This window comes from Leptonychotes weddellii, chromosome 10, assembly GCF_054177405.1.
Source record: "Leptonychotes weddellii isolate Sample4059 chromosome 10, ASM5417740v2, whole genome shotgun sequence".
NCBI classification, from domain to species: domain Eukaryota; kingdom Metazoa; phylum Chordata; class Mammalia; order Carnivora; family Phocidae; genus Leptonychotes; species Leptonychotes weddellii.
This window is the reverse complement of record NC_138378.1, coordinates 31,267,782-31,286,608: the sequence shown is the minus strand read 5'-3', so window position 1 is coordinate 31,286,608 and position 18,827 is coordinate 31,267,782. Positions and strand designations below refer to the sequence as shown.

Here is an 18,827-nt window from a genome sequence, read left to right as displayed (position 1 = left end):
CTAGAGAGGCAAGAAATGGGGGATACCAGTTTATGTCAGATGTGGTTTCTTTGCATTTCTCCATCTGCTCATCATGTAAGTGTGCAGTTCAACAATCAGAGGAGATACTTTTTTTTTTATAGATATTTATTTATTTATTGAGAGAGATAGTGATAGAGAGAGAGCATGAGAGGGGGAGAGTCAGAGGGAGAAGCAGACTCCCCGCCGAGCAGGGAGCCTGATGTGGGACTTGATCCCGGGACTCCAGGATCATAACCTGAGCCGAAGGCAGTCGCTTAAACAACTGAGCCACCCAGGCGCCCTAGAGGAGATACTTCTTTCCCGAGCTGCGTGCCACTTTCGGTGAACATGGCCACCACAAAATTAAGTAGGCTTTTCCGGTACTCAAAAAGCCTAGCAAGTAATATAGAACAATAGAAACAAGGGTAAAAGAGCCCAGGATTAGAAATCAACTGTGATTCAAACACCTTAACGAATACTCCTTCTGTATGAACTGCCACTTCTCAGGCAAGATGAGCATCTGAGTACACTGGTGCCATTTGGAAACCCAAGCTGTCATCTGTGTATTTTTCAAGAGCCAGCAACTTCTTCAGTCATTCATGAGTGACTAGTCTCCATATTTCAAAATGATGGTTGGGAGCCCCCTGTTTACTCTGTTACCCATGTAGATCAATCTCTTTTTCTGAACATTAGCCTGAAGGATGGATTTTTAACATTTTACTTGAGTATATTTACTTGAGTATATTTGAGTAAAATTTTTACCCATGTAGATCAATCTCTTTTTCTGAACATTAGCCCAAAGGATGGATTTTTAACATTTTACTTGAGTATATTTGGATACATGTTAATTTTTTTTTTTAAAGATTTTATTCACTTGACAGAGAGAGAGGGAACACAAGCAGGGGGAGTGGGAGAGGGAGAAGCAGGCTTCCCGCTGAGCAGAGAGCCTGATGTGGGGCTCAATCCCAGGACCCTGGGATCCTGACCTGAGCCGAAGGCAGACGCTTAACGACTGAGCCACCCAGGTGCCCCTGGATACATGTTAATTTTGACAAGTGTGTGTTGTCTGTTGGTTCAAAGATATTTTAGGATTGAAATATACCACATGTGGTTTACAAAAAGCACAAGAACTCTAATGATTGCCATGATATCTCCAAGTTCTGCTTACCAGAAGCCTCCATGACATTTCTTCAGTTTGGGCCTTTTTTTTTTCTTTCAGTTTTTCTTTTTTAAGATTTTATTTTTAAGTAATCTCTACCCCCAGTGTGGGATTTGAACTCACAACCCTGAGATCCAGTTGCATGCTCTACTGACTGAGCCAGCCAGGCGCCCCTCAGTTTTTTATATATAGACAAAGATACTTGTATGCCGCTAGAGCAATTTTAGGCAACTCCATCCTTGTATTTTCTGTTATGTAGGTAGAATTTTTCTTTATTACATAATCTGCCTACCTCCCTTATTTTCCCAATATTTTTTCAGCTATTTTTGGTTATATATGTAAATGGTCCTAAAATTTTGTGATTTTTATCATTGCTTACTGATGAGCCAAGACTTATATTATGATTATCTTTTTTCCCCATTCCAGTTTTGGGTTTTCCCAAAGTTTCTTGTTGTCTTTCTCCTCTTTATAATGGCTTCTTTATAAATAATCATTTATTTTGTAAAGGGCTTACTATATCTTGCAAGGTGACATGTTGTTTATCTCCAAATTCCCTGCTACTTTGTGATGTCACACAGGGTTTGGGAGAGTCTCCCAGCCTGCCTATGCACCCCAGACTAGTTCCACATACACAGTTACTGGTTTTGCCTAAAATTCACTTGAAGTGAGAGTAATTGCATATTGATAATGGAATAGGACTTTGCAACCAGACAGTCAAACATGGCCCTTAAGAGCCAAGTCTTAAAATTAGGTAGGCTTGGATTTCTCTCCATTCCTGCCACTTGCTAACCATGGTACCACGGGTAACCCCATGATTTAACCTCCCAAAGTTTCAGTTCCTGCACTTGTGAAATAAAAGTAACACCTCACAGAATTGTTAAATATAAGAGAATGACTATTCTACTTAGCCTAGACAATGTCTGATTCCAGGAAATACTCATTTTGTGTTACCTACTGTTGCCAGTACTGATGCTTTTCAAAAGGCTTCTTCCATTGCCTTCTTATTTAGTAATTCTAACTAGTCCAGAAGCTCAGCAAATCTGGAGTATCTGCATTTAGAGAGGAGGACTCTATCCCAGGTGGCCAGGGTCACAGGGCATGCCATGTAGTGGAAGTGGGGACTGCTCTGGTATTCAAGACAGCGAGCAGTGTGGGTAAGCCTGTTCTCAGCATGTGGACTGCTTGGGCTTGCATCCCGTTTTAGCATCTTCCTACCTGGGTGAACTTGGGCACTCCTTAACCTCACTGAGACTCGGTTTCCTTAACTGTATGGCAAGAATAATAATAGCCCTTACAACATAAATTACCATGAGGAGAGAATACGTGAGTTTACACAGACAGGACAGCATCTGGCACAACTAGTCCTACATTAAGTCTACTTTAAGTAGCATTTTCTGGTCCCCAGTGAGGTCCTATGCCACCACACCAGGCAGCCTGACACCAAGGATCCCAGGTGCCCCTCTCGCTTGCCAGTCCCCTGAATCTCTGCTCATGATCCCAGTTCATGAAGCCGAATGTGGAGATGCCACATACGAGAGCTTTGAGGCCAGGCACGTGCTTCAGGCAGCACCGAGGTGGGCCCGAGAGCTGCCATGTTGCTGAAAGCAGCTCGCGGGCTGAGATGACAGGGAAGCTGGCAGAGCGTTGTGTTGGAGTCTGAGAATTTGGATTTCCTTCAGTGTCTTCCATGACACAGCTTCCATACAAGAACACATGGTGACCAAAACTGTCCATCAAAGCAGTGCGGTTTGCTCTGAATTTTGCCAGAAACTTTCAGAAACAGGGATTCTGGGGTCTGTTTACTCTCTTCCTCTAGGAATGTAACTACACAGTAGCAGAGAAGAAATCCTACAAAGGAAACGTATATAACCCATTGTTTCCCAAATGTACTTAATTAAGGAACCACCCTCCATCCTCCACATCTTTCACCTTTCAGAGAACTGGTGTTTCAGGAACACACTTTGGTTAATATATAGTCAAACTAGCAGGGGGGTGCTCACATGTGTGTTTAATAGTGAAACAAAGTAATTAGGAAATAGCAGATATAAAGTCTTGAAATGCCTGATTTAACAACCTGTAGCGGGGCGCCTGGGTGGCTCAGTCAGTTAAGCGTCTGACTCCTGATTTCGGCTCAGGTCATGATTTTAGGGTCGTGAGATTCAGCCCTGCGTCGGGCTCCATGCTCAGAGGGGTGCCTGCTCTCTCCCTCCACCCCCCAAATAAATAAATCTTTTTTAAAAAATAAAAACCTGTAGCAAACTTTTCTATGCTGAATGATAACTACCAAAATGTTCTGGAAGTAGTCTGCTGGAACTTGGGAGCAGGGTGTGGTATTCTATGCCCTTACTTTACATGGATGCTGGGCAGCAAGGGTCTTTTTTTTCTATAGAGGGGATGTCCTGGCTCCCAGCAGCCCTTTGACCCTTGCTCAGTGACAGAGTTCTGCTCAGTCAGGAAGAAGGGTCTTTCTGGAGAGAGCTAATAGGATCCCCAAATTTCCAGAATTTCATAGTTCCCTTATTCGAGCTCACAATCCCCACCCAGGCATATCTCTAGGGGCACAAGTTTCCTAAGAAGGTCAGGGGAGGGGATGTCTGGTACTAGTGCAGGGCAGCGTTGCATTGTCTAGTGATTAAAAGGCATGTGTTTTGAGGTTCTGAGTCTTGAGTTTTGCCATTTTTTAACTTCTGAGCTGCTATTTCCTCCATGGAGATATGATAATAACACCTCCTGTGCAGAGAAGAGTTAACATAGCAGGCCTGAGTATGTCTTAGAAAAGCCAGTTTGCAAGGTTGGCCCTTGGGTGGCATCTGGGAGCTTGGAATTTATCAGGGTTCCCACCTCTTCCTGGTAAGAATGGTTCACTGTGACTAAACTGTTCATGCAAACATTGTTTATGCTGAACCCCTGCTTTTCTTCTGGAGTCTAAAATTTTGGCATGGGCCAAGCAAAGGGTGCCTGTATGACTAATACTGAATAAAATCCTCAGGCTCTGAGTCTATAACAAGCTTCCCTGGGAGATAGCATTTTTCATGTATTGTCACAATTCATTGCTAGAGGAATTAATCACGTCCTGTGTGAGTCCACTGGGAGAGGACCCCTGGAAGCTTACGCATGATTTCCTCCAGACTTTGTCCATGTGCCTTTTCCCTTTGCTGATTATGCTTTGCATACATTCACTGTAATAAATCACAGCTGGAGTGCGAGTGTATTCTAAGTTGCTGTGAGTTCTAGCAAATCAAACAGTGGTCTTGAAACATCCCTTTCCAACCCCCCCCACTGCCAACATAGTGTTATTGTGAGTTTTAAGTATGAGCGGACACAATGAGCCTTGAGCACTATGCCACATACAGACTAAGCATGGACATATCAGAGAGAAGAGACCATTTACCAAGCAGAGCTTGGATTTTAGGAGGGCCTCCTACCATGTATCTCTCTGCTTAGTGGTGTAAAAAGCATCAGGACTCTTTCGCCTGAGTGTGAGATTGCTCATCGCTAACAAAATATCACCATACACCATGGAGATTCTCTCTCTACATTTAGTTAAGTGTGAGCTTCACAGGAACTTTGCTTGAAAATGTAGAACTTTTTAATTTTCCTTTCTAGTTTCTTCCTCTTTAACTCTTTAACTCAAACTTACTAGATATGTAGCACTGTATTTATAACCATTTAAATTACAGTTGTATATTATCGCAGGATACAGTGTAGGAAAATTCATTCAGCCACAGGTTTCCTCACCACAACTGTCTTATTTTAGAATAAGAACAGTATTCGTTCATTGAGATTTTCTTTTTTACATTCTCATTTGAATGGCATGGCAACCACTGGGACATTCACAGTCAGGAAGGGAATAGTAAAACATTTCTATTCTGGTTCTAAAAATATTTGACCTAGCATTTTCAGTGCTTTTTCATGTATGAATTCATGCAAAAAACAAAACAAAACAAAACAAAAACACCAGAAAACCAAACCTCATCTCATGTGATTTTTGTAAAATAATTGCTACCTTGTTTTTAAAAAAATGGTCATAAAGTTTATTAAAACATCAAGTGGATTCAGCCAACACATAACCAAATTATGTTTTCAAATTATTTTCATTTTCACTAAATAACACCTAGAGATAGTATGTAGACTCACTTATTTGGCATAATATCCTGGCCACTGAAAACCTTGCAGGCCCTCATCCAACCAGAGTAGCATCACAATCAAGATTCCTCTGAGTTAATGGAATTGTATAACAGCTAATGTAGTTACCCAGATTGGACATTATTACTTGAGACTTTGAAGCAGCTAAAGTAGAAAGAGAAAAATGATGGGCATCTGAAGATACAAGGTATGGGATGATAAGCAAGTCTTCGCTATTAGCATTTTCTGTGCCGAAATGTACTCTACTATGTAATGGCTTAACGCAACAACTATTTAGTGTGTCCTGATTCTGTAGGTCAGCACTTTGGGCCTAGCTCAGCTGCATGGTTCTTCTGCTGGTTTTGACTGGGCTCACCTCGTGGATAGCTGATGGTCAGCTACGTGGCTCTGCTACCAGGGCTGATGGTTGGACTGATGGGTAGCTGGACCAAAGTGTGTCATCCTCCAGCAGGATGGCCTGGCCTTGTTCTCAAGCTGGCTGCTGGTTCCAAGAGCAGCAAGTGGGCAAACCCCAAAGTACAAGATCATTTCATGCTTGTGTCATAGTTTCTTTTGTCCCATTGGCCACAGCAAATTACATCTCCAGGCCCAGCGTCATGTGGAAGAAACTGACCCAGGGGCATGGACACTGAGAGGCATGAAACAGGGGAGGCCATTCCTGGGATTGTCTACCACAGCTGGATTCCTTTAGTTCTTTACATTTTGGCTTGGGTGTTCTCAAATATTTAAAATCAGCTGACTTATATTTATTAATCCACTTTAGTAAGGTACTTAAAGAGTTTTTTTAAATTGTTATGCTCTCCAAAAGAGACAACACATCAAGGTGTTTTGAGCCCTTATTATCTTTCATTGATTTTTCTCTATCACTTTATGTGTTTTCCAAATTAGTCTGAAGTAACAACCAGGATGGATAGGGAAATGGGTTTTGTAGAGTCTGGGGGAGTTAAAGCTGTGAGGAATCTGATCTCTGTCAAAAGAATACATATCCATCCAGTGCTGTGGTCTAAAAGTGTCCCTCCAAAACCCATATATTGAACTCCTGATTCTCAAGGTGTTAGCATTAGGAAGTCGGGCCTTCGGGAGATGACCAGCTCATGAGGGTGGAATCTCATGAACAGAATTAGTGTCATTATTGGAAGAGGCCAGTGAGAGCTCCCTTTTCCCTTCCAACATGGGAGGTACCAGCAAAAAGACAGCCATCAAGGAAGTAGGTTCTCACCAGACATTAAATCTGCCAGAGCCTTGATCTTGGACTTCCAGACTCCAGAACTGTGAGAATGAACCGTCTGTTGTTTATAAACCACCCAGTCCCGAGTATTTTGTTTTGGCAGCTCAACAGACTAGTAGGCATCAGCAGAGGATGGAATAGGACAATGAGAAAACTTGAAGGCAGCAGGAAGATGCTGTTTGCCAAGCAGGGATAACTGGTTAAAAGAAGAAACAAATTTTAATGGAAGATGAAGGCAAGGGAGAGAGAGGGTCAGGAGGAGGGGGAGAGCAAGGGAAGATGTTAACATCTGTGGAGCTCTTATCCCAGGTGCTAGTCAATGAATAAATGTACCGTGCTTATGATTTTAGTCCATCGGCATGTATTTCTTGAGCCCTTCTATATGCCGGGCACTGGCATGTGGTAGTGAACAAGCCAACAGTATCTTTTCTCTGGTGTATCTTCTATTCTAGTAGGGAAAACAGACACCGGGCACACCATTACACCTAATTAATTGACAGCAAGTGGATACATGCTGTGAAGAATATGTACATGGAGCTGTACATGTGTATAACCCACCTATTTAAGCCTAAGGGCTGAAATAAGGCTTCCCTAACAAAGCAACATTGAAGCCAAACCATCACCTTTTATAGTGCCTGCCTCTGTGTTTTCAGGATTCCCCAAATGATCATGATTGTCCTATTCACAATAAATTGAGAGTTGGAAAAGCAATTAACCCAAGATCATAGTGAATAGGTGAATCAGCCTGGGATTCAAACCCAGGATGTCTTATGCTTTTTCAATACCATAAAGCACAAAGTGACTATTTTGCAGGTATCCTGGAAGTATCCTGGTCACAGGATATGTTTCAGTTGGGTAAGCTACGTTGTTTCAAACAGGCAAAATACATTGTACAGTGTTCCAAATACAATATACAGGGCGCCTGGGTGGCTCAGTCAGTTAAGCATCTGCCTTGGGCTCAGGTCATGATCCCAGGGTCCTGGGATCGAGCCCCGCATCGGGCTCCCTGCTCGGCGGGAAGCCTGCTTCTCCCTCTCCCACCCCCCCTGCTTGTGTTCCCTCTCTCGCTGTCTCTCTCTCTGTCAAATAAATAAATAAAATCTTAAAAAGAAATATCATATACAGTGAAAAGTAGTCTTCCTCCCTGCCTTGTCCCCCAGTCTCCCTTCTCCCCTCCTCTGCAGGCAGTGCCACTCAAGTTTCTTGTATATTTGTTCAGAGATCTATTTAATATTTGCAGCACTTACTTTTTGTTTTACAAATGTTTGCTTGTTTAATCCTCATAAGAATTGCATATGGTGAATGTGATTATTAACCCCATTTTTTCAAAGATACCCCTATTTGTCCAAAGGTTTTTAGATTTTAAGTGCACACCAAACTTTGAGATGTTTTTCCCTGTGTGCTCGTCAGCTTTTGCTTTGCTAATACCACATAACAAGGCCGGAATCTTAGTGGCTTAATTAGAAACATTGCTTTCTTACCCCTGAGTCACCTGGGGCTCAGCTGCACATGGATCTAGACTGGAGGTTGGATTTGGGTCTGCTTCATGCATCTCTCCTTCCAGGATCCAGGCTGAGGGAGTATCACCCACAAGACAGATCTTCCTGCCAGGTGGCAGAAGCACAAAGAGGAGAGTGAAAACACACAGTGCCTTCAAAACCCACTGCCCTGGACCACACAGCAGTCACATGGCCAAATCTAAAATCATTGAGGTAGGGACTATATTCCACATGGTAAGGGCAAGGAGAAAACAGATTAAGAATGAAATACCTGCTCTACACACCCTGAAAACCCAACTTTCATCTTTTGCAGCTGAGACAGAGAGGAATAATTGAAAAGCTAGCCCTGCGACTGAATCATTTTCCTATCGTCTTCTGCTGGCGAGATCTAAACAGGATCTGTCTTTTCTGTTTGCATTTCCCAGGTTTGCATCATGTTTGGAAAGAAAAAGAAAAAGATTGAAATATCTGGTCCCTCCAACTTTGAACACAGGGTGCACACTGGGTTTGATCCACAAGAACAGAAGTTTACGGGCCTCCCCCAGCAGTGGCACAGCCTGTTAGCCGACACCGCCAACAGGCCCAAGCCCATGGTAGATCCTTCCTGCATCACACCCATCCAGCTGGCACCCATGAAGGTATGGCGGGGATTCTGTCTTTAAGTTGGCTCGAGACGCGTGTTCTCATTTGATGCGGTGCACCATCCTTACAGGCAAGCTAGAAAAATGCCTAAATCATGCACTTGTTTTTAAATATCCACTGATGATCTGCACTTATTCTTCAATGATTATAATGTTCCACACTTATTGTAAATTGCAGCACATGAAAAGGAACCTCAGCTTTCAGATGTGAGATTTTTTTTTTAAATCAAACACATAAAATGCAATCACAAAATAGAAAAATCTTATTTCTACTTTAAAATGGTGTTTGCTAGTCTTCATACCAAAAAATATTATTTGCTCCCTCTGGTAAATGTTGACAGTAACCTCAGAATAAATAGGCAACCTTTAGGTGTTTTACATTTGCCCTCAGAATGTTTAAACTTGTATAGAAAACTTAGTACTAACAGATTTTAACAATAATGATTCATATGTATGTATATACACACATGCATATACATACATATCCACATATATGTGCATGTTTTATATATAATCATGTTTAAATATGTAATACATTCATATTTGTCTTCATGGTCTAGCTATTTCAAATAAAAATGAGTCACTTGAGTCCTATAGGTTGTAATTTACCTTGAAGAAATGGCTAGTAGATTTTTGGCAAGGGATGTTCATGAAAATAATTGCATTAAAGCACAAATTAGTCCCAATAAATTTCAGATATGTCAAGTGACTACAGAGAAAATCCAGTCATTGCTATTTCCTTATGCGTCAATAAAAAGAATGATAAGAATTCTGTAGACCACCAAGCAATTGCCCAAAAGCTGCCTATGAGAGTTAAATGTCATTGAAGTTTATCATCCTGTTATCTAATAGATTAGATTCTATTCTATGTCTCTTGCTCATCATATTAGCAGACACTGAGCTATGAATACCTTCTTCTGTGTAAACATGAATATTGAATACATTGTGTTTAAGTATTTAGGCAAAACAGAAGTGGTTGCATTTTTAGAGGATGCAAATAAAGAAGCCTAGCTGATAAGTTACTGGAAATTCTTATATCACCAGAGCTGAGTAAATTAAAATTGTGATTCCATCATTCATGCATAGTATTGGTCATTCTATTGTGGTATTGTTTCATTTTGTTTTCTATTCTGGTATTGAAACAGGTAGGTCTATTCAAACCAAAGATAAATATAGAGTCTTCTAATCATGCATTTTGTGAATTTGATTTTCTGGTAAGATTCTGAAACTTTTCAGGCCAGCTAAAATGTAAAATACTCAATAGATGGATATTTGAGAAGATACATCTTTAGGGACAAAAAGGAATCTCCCATTTAAAGCAGGTATTGATATTTAATAGAAACTGACCAATTAACTAACTCTACTGGTTGATAGTAGGCAGTATCCTTTTATCGAATGGGATTTTCTCCCTAAGAGAAGGCTATTGCTTCACTAATGACTAAATAATAGGGTGGGCCATATCTAATGAGAAGTTGAAATTAGAAAGAATTTGCTTTTTATTTATTTTTGTTTTTTCTCATATCCCAAGTTTTTATAAAACTCAGACGTTAGAATGTGCATTATGCCCAGAAAAATTCTCTGCCATTGATCTTCACAGTGAGGGAAAAATGCCCAAGTGAAACATAATTATTGAATGCGGTTATCATTTGATGAGGAACATTCTAGAAGGAGACAGAGTCTTAGTGTAACATCCGAGCTAAAGGCCCAGGACATGTACTGTCTTATTAGAGAGTGTGCTTATTATTGGGGAAGGACAGAGTGTTATTTGCTGTGGTTTTTTACTCGTCTGGGTCCTAGCAGGTCCCGGCTGGCAATGAAGGAGGACGCTCCTATCTCAGTGATAATCCACCATGCTTGGTGGATGTAGGACTTAACAGGACTTCTAGTTCTTCCATCTCTCAGACGGGCTGGCCCATTATCCTCTCTGACAGAATTTGTCAGCCCCACCGAGAGTCAGAGCAAGACTTCCTTAACTGCCGAGCTCCTGAGCCCCAGGATTCACTTACTTCCTGTATGGGCGTTCTTGCCCTGATGCCCCATGAGTGAGCCTTTGGTCTGTGTGAAATGAAAATATTTGCTACAGACACTTATATGCAAACTGCAAAATGACTGGAAAATACATCTTCAGCATAGACCCAGGCCTGAATTTTACAAATGGGACCTCAGGTGCGGTTTTGCCTGTGAGAAAGAAAATAAAGACAGATGAGGAGTGACAAAACAGTAGTTAGCTAGGCTGAATTTTCCCCAGAAAGAATAGAGTTAATCAAACACTTTTAACTGAAGGATGCCCAATAAATCCATACTTGATACTCTCGCCATCTCCTTTAGATTGATCCTCTCCTCCAGATCCCATGAGTGCAGTTAATGCTTTGGACAATATTGGTTGTCCAAGAGAATCCTGCTGACTCCACCAGCCGCTCTAGAATAAGGAAAATAAAAGGCTCAAGGGGCTGAAGTATGTCGTATGGTTTGGATGATCCCACTTTTTGGGAATGCCTTCGCTGGAGAAATCTTCCCTATTTTTAACATATTATAAATCATGCAGAATCTATTTCAGAAGTCCAAACAATCCTTGAAATAAGAAGCTAGGAAGGAATTGACAGAAAGGAGTGAAAAGAGTTGTGCAGATTTAAAGCCATTTTAGCAAAGTTACTTAAGTAGAAGCAACAATTCTAATTTGTTCAAGTTGTCCTTTAAAGGGGACAAAGAAAAAGAAGAGATCTCGACATGAAAGCAGTAAATGGAAGACGTGCATAGTGTCTTGTATTGCAGCAAAGTGCTAGTTCCTGGGTACCCATCAGTAAGCTTCAGGAAGGCTGGGGGTTCTGAATGGAAATTCACTATTGCAATGAACTCTTCTCTGATTAGAGTTTCAGCTGTTCCAATTCAGAACCTTCTTTAAATTGCTTGTCCCCCTTGCCAGGACACCCTTCTTCTATGTAGATTTATTGAGGTCAGTGTTCCCCAAACTATAGACCATCAAAGTCACCTAGATGGCTTGATAAAACACAGATTGCTGGGCCCATCCTCAGAATTTCTGATTCAGCGGGACTGGGATGGGGTCAGAATTTTGCATTTCTAATAAGTTTTCAGGTGATGCTGATGCTGCTGGTCTGGAAACCGCACTTTGAGATCTTTGATTTAGGTAATTATAAAGGAATTCATCCACATAAGGTATAATCAATACAAGTTTATGCTGGCCAGGATTTCCAAATGCTCAGAAATGTAACCAGAAGCCACAGGTAAGCTCAGACTTGTGTCAGAAGTTAAGGTGCATGTACTCAAGCCAAGGGTACATAGGCAAACTGAGAAAATCTGAACCCCCCCAGAGGTCGTGGAGGGGGGATTGGGGGAGATCCCTTTAAAGCATTTGGCAAGTACCTTTGAGAAACTCCTTTTTCTGTCCAACATCATTTTCCACAGAACATCGTAAGCAATATTACCAAACTTACTTCCAAATTAGATGCATTTCTATAAATGGCAGGTCGAATGGTCACATTGTTCTTGGTTCCCCTTGGTTCTCAAACTTGGGCTTTCATCAGAATCTCCTGAGGAGTTTGTTACAACCCAGATTCCCCAGCCCCAAACTAGAGATTCAGATTCAATAGATCTGGGGTGAGCTTGGTGATTTGCATGTTTAACAAGTCCTCAGATGCTGCTGATGCATTTTTAAGAACCACTGTTTTAGGTGGACTGAAGTTAGAACTTAATTTGTAACAGCCTAGAAATCATTTGAAAGATGCTAAAAATAAATACAGAGGATAATATTAAAAAGCCTTTGTTGCTTCTACTTAAAGTGAACAGATAGCATATTTTAATATTTGCTTCATATTTGATTTTCAGTTTCAAGTGGAGCTATAGAAATAATAGTATTATTTGGCATATTGAAATTTTATTAAATGATGTCATCCTATAATATTCTCCAACTTGCTTTTTTGCTTAATATTGTTTTGAGATAAATCATATGGATATGTAGAAAATGAGTTTATTTAGAAATTAGAGGGTGGTGTTTTTTTTTTTACACTTTATCCATGTTTCTACTAAGAGATATTGGCAAGTATTAGCTATTTATAAGTAATATTGTCATGAACATCAGTGTTCGTGTCTCCTTGGGCACATGGTGAGAAGTTTTCTTGTAGCAGTTCTCACAGGTGGTCTGAACTCCTCTCTTTGAGGGAGTCTGCATGATCAAACCTATTTTAACAATACCAAGGGGTCATTTGCATTTACCACTCTCACTCTAAGTGCACAGTGGAGTTTCCTAGAAGCTACATGACATGTCTTGACGTCATTGGTCTGATATCCAATGGAGCGATGCTTTGCATTCTTATGTTTTAAATGTTTCTCAGTTTTAATTTCAAATGCAGTAAATGTTGATAGATAAAACATAAACCAAAGTATTTTGGAGTCTGTCCTCAATAATTATAAGAGGTTCTTGAGACCAAAAAGTTGAGAACCACTGTGTTTAGGCTGACGTCAAATATTATTATACGTGGCTTCTACAATTTGCTCCTTGCACTCTACCGATGGTTTTGGGTGGGTTGTTTGTTTGTTTTTTTTAAATAGAGATTTTTGTCTTCTCTGGCTGGTAATCTTCAAGTCTCTCCAACTGTCTCAGAGATTATTGAATGTAATATTCTACCCCTTTCAGTTTCACAGAATAAAATTTGTCTAAACCAAAAGTTTCGACATAATTGAAAATCCCTACATCCTTGCTCACAATCCCCTTCTCTAATTTATCTTTGAAATCCTTCTGACAGTCTTATTTTTATCTTTTCAAGGTTGAAGATGCACAGAGAATACCAGAGCAAAACCCGCTCTGCCTGGGTTTGCTTCGTCTTTGTCATCTTCGGTGTTTTATCATCTGCTAAAGCAAGGTTCTCCTTCCTCATTTACCCCCCACCCTTGGCCATCATGTCAAAAAGCACCCTACTCTCAGAAACAGGGAAAATCAAGAGCAGGAAATGCTCAGGTCTGGCCACCCCGTTCTTGAGGACTTGTGCTGCCATTTCATATTCTCCCCCAGCATAACTTACGTAGAAAGCTCATCACAGAATGCTTCAATCCTAATTACTCTCTAATTCTCCACCCTCTCTCTCTTTTCATGATTCACAATTTCACATTCAGGAATGATGTCTTCAGAGCAACGTCATCTTTAGTTTAGTTCTGTTTCCATGGGGCTCACCATTTCCTTGAAAAGTTTTACCATCAACTTTCTTGAAATACAAACAACTCTTTGACATTTCCTTACAACCTGAAATCCAATACCCAGATGCTCACCCAGCTGGGCACTTAGAAATGGAAAGAGGAGGGAGGGCCCAGGGCGTCAGACACTGGAATGGAGGTCTAAGATCTGCCAATTCTGCATGTCTTTAGATAAGTGGCCTACCAACGTCTCTGAACAGAAGTCTCCTTATCCGTAAAATGAGGGTACTAATATTTCTCTTGCAAGCTTATATGGCCAGATCTGAATTTTCTAGGAGCTTTGGTGTGTGGAGAAGAATACATTCTGCTGTTTGTACTTCAGTTTAATAATGTGATAAAATTACAGATCTGGTAAGCAGTTTTTTTAGAAAAATATCCCATTCTATTGAATTAATTCTATCGATCAAATTACATATTTAGATATTCATCAAAACCTCCCAAGCATTTCAAGAAAATCAAGTTTTCTTGGCTGCTTCAACCATAAACACCTTAAAAAAAAAGAGTAAATGCACATAAACAAACAAAAACAGTAAATAAAATAAGATAAAAACAGAGAGGGAGGCAAACCATAAGAGACTCTTAACTATAGGAAACAAACTGAGGGTTGCTGGATGGGAGGTGGGTGGGGGGATGGGGTAAATGGGTGATGGGCATTAAGGAGGGCACTTGTTGTGTTGAGCACTGGGTGTTATATGCAAGGGATGAATCACTAAATTCTACCTCTGCAACTAATACTACACTATATGTTAACTAACTTGAATTTAAATAGAATCTCAAAAGAGAAAAAAAGACATAAAATATCATAAGGTCATGAAATGTATTGTTACACCAACACTTAGCCTCCTATAAAAATATTGATAATGTCATTGTTAAGCATGTACCCCATGTTGCCATGTTAAGCATGTAAGCATGTTGCCAACCGTTGTTTATTAACTCAGAGCCAGTTCTGAGATCTGTATCTTTAAAACCCACAGCATGCAGAAAATTTTACGTTAATTTCACTCATTGATTTATGAAATGCTCATGCTGTGCTGGGCGTTGTTCTGGGTGAGGGATTGCCTATGTAAACAAGAAGTGCCAGGTGCCTATTCTGGGGAGCTTGAATTCTCATAGGAAGCAGATAATGATCATTTAAATAAGTAAACAACACAGCTTCAGTAGCAGTAAATGTGATGAAGAATATCAAACATAATAATATAAAGGAACTGAGGGTGTGGGGAAGTTATTTGGAGTCCTTGAGTAGAGTCCTTCTGGGAAGGTGACAAGGGAACCAGGAGAAGCCCAGGAGAATAGAAATTCCCAGATGGAAGGGAAAACCGGTGCAAAGGCCCTGTGATGGGAACAAACATGGAGACTTTAAAGGACAAACAGATCCCCAGGGGGCTGGAGCACAGTAGGTCGGGGAGAGGAGTTGGAGTTGTGATCAGGTGGGTAAGAGGGTCTGGATGGTGTTGGGGCTTTCGGAGTTTGCCATTGGTTAAACCCCGGTGCATGAGGGACTCCAGTCTCAGATCAAGAAATTGTTCTCTTGGGGGTGGGAGGATGGGTTAGCCTGGTGGTGGGTATTGAGGAGGGCACATTCTGCATGGAGCACTGGGTGTTATGCACAAACAATGAATCATGGAACACTTCATCTAAAACTAATGATGTAATGTATGGGGATTAACATAAGAATAAAAATTAATTAATTAATTAATTAAAAAAAAGAAATTGTTCTCTTATGAAATGCATTGATTCATTTAAAAGTCAGATCCAATTTAAAGTGTGCCAACTATATTGATTTGATATGCCATCCAGTGGGTTTTAGGGACATTATTAGTTAAGTGGATATGAAGAGTTGAGATTCAGGGAGTCCTTCTGACTATATGATTTTGATAAACCTTCTTACAGAAGAAATAGTGTGTGTGTTCTAAAGACTGTTAATTTTTTTGAAAAGGGAAATGTAATCATAAAATGAAATCTGTTGGTCAGATTACCTGTATTTTAAAGCCTCTCATCAAAACCACCACCTGCAAAGACTTACAGCAGTGTCTGTTGACTGAAACCAAGGCATTTACTAGGAGAATGTGTTGTTAATCCTTCGCTGAAGTTATCACTAGTATTTCCACACTTGTAAAATCAGTGAGGATAACAATTCTTTCGGTGCCTATTATGTTCTGGAATTCCTCCTTCCATTCGGTATCCTCAACCTTCCCACAGCCACAGAGACTGTTGGAAGGAAAACATCACACTGGCCCTAAATTCTCTCACTGGCCCAAAGTAAGGAGGTTTTGGCACGACATAACCTTTGTTCCAAAGGAGTAGACAAAGCCAAGACCAAAGCCAGATGTATTGTATACCTTCATTTCTATGATCCAATCATATCTGGAAGCTTCTAAAAGCAGTTTTCCCTTGTATCAATGAGATTAGTGTTTGATGTGCCCCATGCCTGCCCCCCCACCACATGCACGTGCATGCACACACACCCCTCCAAAAGTTAAAAAAAGTAAAATCATCCTCGACCACTTGTAAGTACCATCTTTCTTCTTTTACTGCAGTGTTTTACTAACACTACCTTGACATTTCCTTTCGAAGGTGGAGCAGCCTTAAACTCAGATGGCCTAGTTATTACTCCAAAAGCAACAAAGGCTGATGTTTTTAGGGGCAAGGGATCCATTGCAGGAAAGTGATCACTGCGGTGACTCACTCCTTCTTCCCTTTTGAGGAGGGAGGATATTAGCCTCACTCCTCTTCCGGGCCTCCGGGTTGTTCATCTCAACACCCAGAGAGTTCTGTAACCACATGCGAGAGGGTCCCACACCTGCGACTCACTGAAACAAGCCCAAAATAACTGGACTTTCCTAGTCCGTGATCCTGGAACTTGGGAGATGGATTCTAGGCTTCCAGTTAAGATTGGACCACTAAGACCTCATGAAAGAATGGTCATAGTCACTCCCTCTCAAGAGTTGAGTATCTGCAGTCACCCTCAAGACCAAGGTAGACATCCATAGAATGTACCATGTATCAAGTAATTGTCAATAGTGGGTTGTATTGGAAAGTAATCTATGACTAATTGACAGATCTATTTCTGAATGGCTCCTGCCTTTGCCAGCATCCTTATAGTGACCATGGTCTCCTCGGGCTCCAGAGAGGAGGTTGAGCAGCTCCCACACAGTGACAGGATGCAGCCAGGGTTTCTGTGTCCACCTCTTTGTGATTGTTTGATCCCAGGGCTAGTGCCAGAGCAGATGCTGGTGTGAAGCAAGGCAGGCATCAAACCTATAGTAATCTGTGTGGATTTTGCAGAAATATCCTAGGAAAGAGGCCTGACCTATTACCAAACATAGGCGATGTTTGTACAGAGTACAAAATCTTTAATATTTTGTGGTATTCTCATAATAACCATTGAATAGTTTGAATCCAGTTTTGTAGATGAAGGATCCGGTTGTATAGATGAAGAAACTCATGCTCTACTCCAACTGGGAACCAAGCCCCGTCCTTGTTAACAGGCAGATTTGTGGGTGGTTGGGTGGGTGAAGCCTCCTGGTTTGGGAGTCCGGGTTGAAAAAGGTTCAGGGAGAAAGAAAAAGAGAGAGCCAAGACTGTAGGCTGGGATGGGTGGGGCATTACCTGGTCTGGAGGAAAGGAATTGGGGAGAGTCTGGATTCAGGGGCAGATTTGACAGGGCTAGAGATCATGGGAAGACAAGAAGGCCTGGAGGAGGCATCAGGGAGACCTGAGGGATGGGGGGCTCCAAACCCTTCAGGTCCCCTCTGAAGTGTTAGAGAGTCCCACACACTTGCAGTGTGAGAGGTGAGCATTTCCTTCTCCTTCACTTGGGAAGCCAGAGTGGGGGTGTTAATGTGGAGATGCTGAGTTCATTCCTAAAACCAATGCTCTAGAATTTAGGCGAAAGTTTTAGACTCCCCGAGAGGTGGGGGAGAATTACCTCTTCCTTGGAGAGGACCACGGTTGATCATTTGTTGAAATCCACCCAATTTCTTTCTTTCTTTCTTTCTTTCTTTCTTTCTTTCTTTCTTTCTTTCTTTCTTTCTTTCTTTCTTTCTTTCTCTTTCTTTCTTTCTTTCTTTCTTTCTTTCTTTCTCTTTCTTTCTTTCTTTCTTTCTTTCTTTCTTTTCTTTCTTTCTTTCTTTCTTTCTTTCTTTTTTTTTAAGATTTTATTTATTTGACAGAGAGAGACAGCAAGAGAGGGATCATAAGCAGGGGGAGTGGGAGGGGGAGAAGCAGGCTTCTGGCAGAGTGGGGAGCCCAATGTGGGGCTCGATCCCAGGACCCTGGGATCATGACCTGAGCCGAAGGCAGACGCTTAACGACTGAGCCACCCAGGTGCCCCAGAATCCACCCAATTTCTAAGTTGAATGCAGATCTGATGTCAGAGATGCAGTTGCCTTTGGTTGCCTCATACTCCCATACCCTTTCTCTCCTCCTCCTCTGCCCTTCTTTCCTAACGGGTTAAAAATTACTTTGTATATCCCTCACCTCCAAAGTATTTGCTTTTGGCAAGAGGACCATAGGAAAAAGACAATTATTCCAAGGAGAGAACCTTATATTATAGTATCGGACAGGTGAGTAGGGTAGTGAGCCAGAGAAATTTTCTGATTTGCTTCAAGTAGCACATGAAAGATTGATTGGCCTAGAGAAGATGGGCAAAAAACAAAAACAAAAGCAAAAAAACCCCCACATAATTGGGGGTATCGGTGATCAGTCACAGCTCTGATCAAGCACAGCCTGTGTTGCAGAGATGCTTCACACAGACCACCTGTGGTGGACTGAGTTATTAAACTCCGTTCTTCTTGGGGCGCCTGGGTGGCTCAGTTGGTTAAGCGACTGCCTTCGGCTCAGGTCATGGTCCTGGAGTCCCTGGATCGAGTCCCGCATCGGGCTCCCTGCTTGGCAGGGAGTCTGCTTCTCCCTCTGACCCTCCCCCCTCTCATGTGCTCTCTCTCATT

General features: G+C 41.4%; 1 protein-coding gene across 3 annotated transcripts in view; it reads left to right on the top strand.

Moving 5' to 3' along the window:
• The window catches only part of PAK5 (p21 (RAC1) activated kinase 5), a 298,952-nt gene that overhangs the window by 230,123 nt on the left and 50,002 nt on the right, over positions 1-18,827 (top strand). For all 3 annotated transcript variants that reach the window (XM_081833216.1, XM_081833215.1, XM_081833217.1), the window contains one exon: positions 8,458-8,670. In XM_081833216.1, coding sequence (XP_081689342.1) covers positions 8,467-8,670 — 204 coding nt within the window. In that variant the 5' untranslated portion in view covers positions 8,458-8,466. The remainder of the gene's footprint in view (positions 1-8,457; positions 8,671-18,827) is intronic.